At 51.7% G+C, this 6639-nt stretch overlaps 1 protein-coding gene across 2 annotated transcripts in view; it reads left to right on the plus strand.

The window, feature by feature from the left end:
* SV2A (synaptic vesicle glycoprotein 2A) overlaps positions 1–5903 on the plus strand; it is a 15169-nt gene extending 9266 nt beyond the window's left edge. For both annotated transcript variants that reach the window (XM_017546403.2, XM_017546404.2), the window contains exons 9-13: positions 788–952; positions 1163–1296; positions 2448–2654; positions 3242–3401; positions 4051–5903. In XM_017546403.2, the coding sequence (XP_017401892.1) occupies positions 788–952; positions 1163–1296; positions 2448–2654; positions 3242–3401; positions 4051–4234 (850 nt within the window). In that variant the 3' untranslated portion in view covers positions 4235–5903. The remainder of the gene's footprint in view (positions 1–787; positions 953–1162; positions 1297–2447; positions 2655–3241; positions 3402–4050) is intronic.
* Positions 5904–6639: the final 736 nt, after the last annotated feature.

Raw genomic sequence — 6639 nt, forward strand, 5'->3', positions numbered from 1 at the left:
TGCGGTGGCTGGGTGGTGTGCGGTGGTTGTGGTGGTGTGCGGTGGTTGTGGTGGTGTGCGGTGGCTGGGTGGTGTGCGGTGGTTGTGGTGGTGTGCGGTGGCTGGGTGGTGTGCGGTGGTTGTGGTGGTGTGCGGTGGTTGTGGTGGTGTGCGGTGGCTGGGTGGTGTGCGGTGGTTGTGGTGGTGTGTGGACTGGGAGAGAGGGGAGAAAATGGAAATGCTGGTGACAAGCGATGAGGGAAGCTGCCGTGCAATCCCCTCTGATCTGTGGCCGGCTCCTCCGCTAGTCCACTCTGCAAACTTGTACTGTAGGCTGACCAGCATGCAGTTTCCACTCTGCTGGGATGAAGCAGGCATGGTCCCAGGTCCTCCTGGAGTCTGTTTTGGTCAGGAAGTGGGATGAAACTTGCTATGAAGCAGGGTGACGAGAAGAGGGGGGAAGGGCAATGGGAGCACTTGGGACCTGGGCTGGGGTGGGGACCTAAGTCCTAAAGGGCGAATGGGAGTCAGTCGGGGGAAGAAGAGTGTCTTAGGCAGAGGGAAAAGCAAATGGCCAGGAGGTGAGAACGAGTATGGTGGGTGCTGTGCGAGACCCGGAAGTCCTCAGAAGCACAGCAAGTGGTGAAGGAGGAGCGGGGAGAAGCTGGTGAGGCTGGAGAGAAGCAAGGTCCTAACAGAGGGTGACTCCATTTCTCCCTCGTTCTGGAGAGGATACACATGTCTGTTTTCTCCTCTGCCTGCTTCTAATCTCTGAGCTGTTGCGTTTCCGCTGTCCTTGACTCTTCAGCTACTACGGCCTCACCATCTGGTTTCCTGACATGATTCGCCATCTCCAGGCGGTGGACTACGCATCCCGCACCAAAGTGTTCCCCGGGGAGCGTGTAGAGCATGTGACTTTTAACTTCACACTGGAGAATCAGATCCACCGAGGCGGGCAGTACTTCAATGACAAGTATGTGGGGCCCTTTACATTTCACTTCTTCCCTGTCCCTTCTACCCCTTGTCTCTTTCTTGAGTCTGTGGGTTCAAGATAAGACATTTGGGGGCAAACACTTGTGGTTTCTCCTCAATGCCTAGCTTCCCATTACTTCACTAAAGAGTGAGACTTGGAGGGGGCAGGAGGATGAGGGAGAAAGCGTCTTTCATCACTCCGGCCTTACAGGTTCATTGGGCTGCGTCTGAAGTCAGTGTCCTTTGAGGATTCCCTGTTTGAGGAGTGTTATTTCGAGGATGTCACATCCAGCAACACGTTTTTCCGCAACTGCACATTCATCAACACTGTATTCTATAACACTGGTAAGGCGGCTGGCCGGTGGCTGTCAGACCAGAGGGCTGGGTGGACCTTGATGAGAAGGAACTTTTTTCATGCACTATTTTAGGGTTCTCAAGCTGAGATCCCTGGACCTCTGTGGGAAGGTGGTAGAGGGGCCTGACTGCTACCACCAATAATCCTGAAAATCTAATGGAAGTTGGGCATTTTCTTGTAATAGAATATCGGACAAAAACATCAATATTCTTTGCCTTTGGCTGAAATTATAACTTAGTGAGGCAAAATTAATGCACCTTTGAAGAAGGTAAAAATCATCCAAAATAGTGTTCTTGGGAAAATGAAAAACAATAAAAGGGGTATTTGGTGGGGCTCACTGCATGAATCCACCCCCCCCCCCTTTTTTTTTTTTTTTGAGACGGAGTTTCGCTCTTGTTACCCAGGCTGGAGTGCAATGGCGCGATCTCGGCTCACGGCAACCTCCGCCTCCTGGGTTCAGGCAATTCTCCTGCCTCAGCCTCCTGAGTAGCTGGGATTACAGGCACGTGCCACCATGCCCAGCTGATTTTTTGTAGTTTTAGTAGAGACGGGGTTTCACCATGTTGACCAGGATGGTCTCGATCTCTTGACCTCATGATCCACCCACCTCGGCCTCCCAAAGTGCTGGGATTAGAGGCGCGAGCTACCGCGCCCGGCTGATCTACCCCTTTTTAATAGTGATTCTCAAACTTCAGTATATGCACATGAAATGCTGGTTTTGTGAGCTACACTGAAGCTTCCCACATCATACTGGGGGAGCTTTCCCCGTTTTGCAGGAAAACAACAGTGACAGGACTTCTTATTATTTTAAATGTTTTTCTTAGAAAAATGCCCTAAGCCTACAGCATTGCTGCTGCTTATAGTCAGCTAGCAGGGACAGAAAGAATTAACAAGCTGCTAACACTCTTAATGGGAGGACTTGGACAAAGTCACACTGTTGGACAGATGATGGTCATTTTCTGCTCTAAAGATTCCTGGTTCCCATTGTGATATGATTTGATGTTTTACGATGAGCACTGTGAATAATTTAGAGAGCCCCTCCTGCTAAGTTCCATGCATGCAGAGCCCTGAGCCATACACAGTGGCAGCCTCCGTTTCCCATCTGCTGCGACAGCCTGCTTGTCTTGGCCTTCGCCCGCAGACCTGTTTGAGTACAAGTTTGTGAACAGCCGTCTGGTAAACAGCACATTCCTGCACAACAAGGAGGGCTGCCCGCTAGACGTGACAGGGACGGGCGAAGGTGCCTACATGGTATACTTCGTGAGCTTCCTGGGGACACTGGCAGTGCTTCCGGGGAATATCGTGTCTGCCCTGCTCATGGACAAGATCGGCAGGCTTAGAATGCTTGGTAAGGAGGAGGGGCTGCGTCAGATCTGATAGGAGGGGCCCGGGCTGCGGGGGGCAGTCAACAGGCTTCACATCTTGGGCCATGGAAGAGATTGGTCAGAGAGCTCCTCTCTTCCGTGTTTTCTGCTTAGGGGGTGCTGCAGGATGGGGTGGGGACTGGCACTGAAGCTTCTCTGGGGGTAAAGGAGGTAGGCAGAATTGCAAGTAACAGGCACAGGCTTTGAGGTTACGGGTTTTGAATCTCAGCTCCGCCACCTACCTCTGGCCTCTGGCAAGTTACCTGTAGAGCCTGGTTTCCTCTGCAAAATGGGGGTGATCATAGTACCTGTCATAGGGTTGATGTGCTAGATTAATGCATGTAAAGCATCATTTGGGTTGGCCCGTGGCTGGCATTGAATGAATGATGGTTACTGATATTAATAAAGAGAGTTATAAGGGAGGTTGAGGAGGAGTGAAAGCCTTCCTTTGGGAGACCTTGGGAACGAGTCTCATCCTGGGCTGTCTGAAGCCCCCTGACAGGACAGGGCGAGTTGTGGATGGGTCTCACTGTGGCCAGACTCATGGTGCTCTCTCCTCTCCTGGCTCCAGCTGGCTCCAGCGTGATGTCCTGTGTCTCCTGCTTCTTCCTGTCTTTTGGGAACAGCGAGTCAGCCATGATTGCTCTGCTCTGCCTTTTTGGTGGGGTCAGCATTGCATCCTGGAACGCGCTGGATGTGTTGACTGTTGAACTCTACCCCTCAGACAAGAGGTAGTTGGAGTGTGGTGGGGGCAGGGCAGCAGATTCAGGGGTGGGGCGGGGTGAGGAAAGAGGGCTGAGTGGGAAGGGCGTCCTTATGGGTGGGTGAGAGGACACACATTTCCATTTTCTCCTCTAAAGTCTGGTAGCTTTGGCTGGGCGTGGTGGTTCACGCCCGTAATCCCAGCACTTTGGGAGGCTGAGGCAGGCGAATCACGAGGTCAGGAGTTTGAGACCAGTCTGGTCAACGTGGTGAAACCCTGTCTCTACTAAAAATACAAAAAATTAGCCGGGTGTGGTGGTGCACGCCTGTAATCCCAGTTACTTGGGAGGCTGAGGTGGGAGAATCACTTGAACCCAGGAGGCAGAGGCTGTAGTGAACAGAGACCGTGCCACTGTACTCCAGCCTGGGCAACAGAAAAAAAAAAAAAATCTGCTATCCACTCCTTGACATGCTAACCTCAATTTTTGGTGTCCTTTCCCCTTGCCTCTCCTTTATCTGCATTCCTGGTCCATCCCTTGCCTCTCTGGTCTCTTCAACCTTCCCTCTCCTTCTTGGACACTGCCTGCATCTTCCTGGCCTTCACTTCCCTGCCCTCCACGCTTCCTTCGCCTCCCTCCTGGACCTCGCGCTGTATTGCACTGGGGTACTCCTGAGCAGGACCACAGCTTTCGGCTTCCTGAATGCCCTGTGTAAGCTGGCGGCTGTGCTGGGGATCAGCATCTTCACATCCTTCGTGGGAATCACCAAGGCTGCCCCCATCCTCTTTGCCTCAGCTGCCCTTGCCCTTGGCAGCTCTCTGGCCCTGAAGCTGCCTGAGACCCGGGGGCAGGTGCTGCAGTGAAGGGGTCTGTGGGGTTTTGGGATTGGCAGGCACACTGTGAGACCAACCACTCCTTCCTTCCCCTCCCTGCCCTGCCATCCTGGCCTCCAGAGCCCTCACTCCCCACTCCCCGTGTCTGGTGTCTTAGCTGTGTGTGCGTGCGTGTGTGCATGTGTGTGACCCCATGGGCAGGGACTACAGGGAAGGCTCCTTCATCCCGGTTTTGAGAGGAAGCTTTACTCCCCACTACCCTTAACTTTGCACAAGAGAAGGCTGAGCCCTGTTCTCCCCCTGTGTTAGAGAGGGGGCCTTGCTTCCCTGTTCCAGGGGTTCCAGAAGAGGCTTCCTGCCTTCCCTGTCATTCCCTCTGCCTAGGCCCTGGTGAAACCACAGATATGCAATTATGCTGGGGGCTGGCGCTTTGGTGTAGACCATGGACCAAAAGAACTTCTTGGAGTCTGAAGGAAGGGCCTCGGGTGCCCTCTCACACCTCCTGTTGGATGCTGGGGGAGAAGCAATAAACCTCAGCCCTCTGGCCTCCACTTCCCTCTCAATTTGGGCTGCAGATATGAAGCCTGAATTTTATGAAATTAGCTTTCTGATTCTTATTTATTGATAGATTAAGCTCTGAGGCAGCTCAGCAGGACTGTGTGTGAATGTGTGTGTATACTTATGTATGTGTCTGCATGTGCCATGGGGCGGGGGGTATCACTGTACTGTCCTCAGATATAAGGGTGATTTCAGCCGATGCACACACAACCCTGCCTCCCATGGTACCTCCCCTAATCTTGTTTCTGTGTTGAGCCTGGGATGGAGGAGCCCTAGGCCAGCCTGGAATAAGAGTCCCACAGTCTAGAGAGATCTGAGGGCATCTGACAAGGCCCATCTCCTTCCCTCCTCAAGAAGCACAGGCCTCCTCTGGGGTGAGAGGTTCCACCCACCACAGCACAGACGGGAACAGCACAGCTGCCCTCTCACGCCCCTGACCTGTCCCCTCCCAGGCAGGGGAGCAGGGGAGGGAAAGAACCAGGCATATGGTCAAACCAGCAGATCAAAAGCACAAGGAGCTGGGGCAGAGGCAGGAAGCAGGGGCCCTCCTGGCAACTCCTCTGAGTGGGGAGAGGTTGGGCAGTGAGTGAGGGACCCCTAATACAGGGACTAGAAGCCTCAGTTTCCCCATTTTACCCTTCCACACCAATAGCCTCTGTAGGTTAGGCTGCCCCGTCCCACCCTACTCTGTGGCTGCTTTCTTTGGTACCCTCCCCTCACCCCACTGTAGCTGTGATGTGTTGTAGTTTTTAGATGTTTGTAAAATGTTTAAAAAAAAGTTAAAAGGAAAAAAGTGAAAATAACTAAAAAGAAAATCAAAATTCACCTTCCTCATGCTGCGTCTGGTGCCCCAGCCCTGTGGTCACTCCCCTCATTTTGTAACACTGAACCAGGTGGTGACTGTTTAACTCTTTGGTGTCTGTGCTCAAAAGACTGCCTTCTCCTCCAGTGCCCAGTGTACGAGTGTGTGCCCTGTGCCCTTGTCCCTCCTCACCTGCTGGACGCAGCCCTCTTCCTTGCACCCCTGGGAGGGACACATCCATCTCCCTTGCTCTCCTGGGGAACCCTAAACCCAACTCCGTTGATGTGAAAAATGCAATGAAAAATACTGATGAAAAATAAAACGAAAACAAATCCTCAATACAAAATGGCTATACCTGCTTCTGTGACTCTCCTCCTACATCCAGTTCTCCTAACAGCCTTGGAGGGTAAAATGGTGAAATGCAAAAACAGCTTTCCAAGCTGAAGGTCAGAATAACATGGTGTACCAGATTTACTTTCTAAATTGGCCACTCTACCCTGACCTTTCCTCTACAGATGGAGGGCCCTGTTAAGTCTCCCAGATTTGAAAAATTTGGGAGTAATATTTCTTAAGAATAGAACTAACTTTCCTCTAAATATTCTGGTACGCTTTAAAAAAAATATAGACTCCAGACTCCACTTTTGACTTGTGTAATCAGAACCCTTTTTCTTCTTGGTTTGGAAAGATGGGGACTTTGAATCTACATTTTTTTTTCTTTTTTTTGAGATGGAGTCTCACTCTGTTGCCCACCTGGAGTGCAATGGCGTGCTCTTGGCTCACTGCAGCCTTTGCCTCCTGGGTTAAAGCGACTCTCCTGCCTCGACTTCCTGAGTAGCTGGGATTACAGGTGCCTGCCACCACACCTGGCTAATTTTTGTATTTTTAGTAGAGATGGGGTTCACCATGCTGGCCAGGCTGGTCTCGAACTCCCAGCCTCAGGTGATCTGCCTGCCTCAGCCTCCCAAAATGCTGGGATTATAGGTGTGAGCCACCAGGCCCGGTCTGAATCTACATTTTATTTATTTATTTATTTTTTATTTTATTTTTTTTTTTTTTGAGACGGAGTTTCGCTCTT

The sequence above is a fragment of the Cebus imitator genome, unplaced genomic scaffold (assembly GCF_001604975.1).
Source record: "Cebus imitator isolate Cc_AM_T3 unplaced genomic scaffold, Cebus_imitator-1.0 Scaffold188, whole genome shotgun sequence".
Taxonomy (NCBI): Eukaryota; Metazoa; Chordata; class Mammalia; order Primates; family Cebidae; genus Cebus; species Cebus imitator.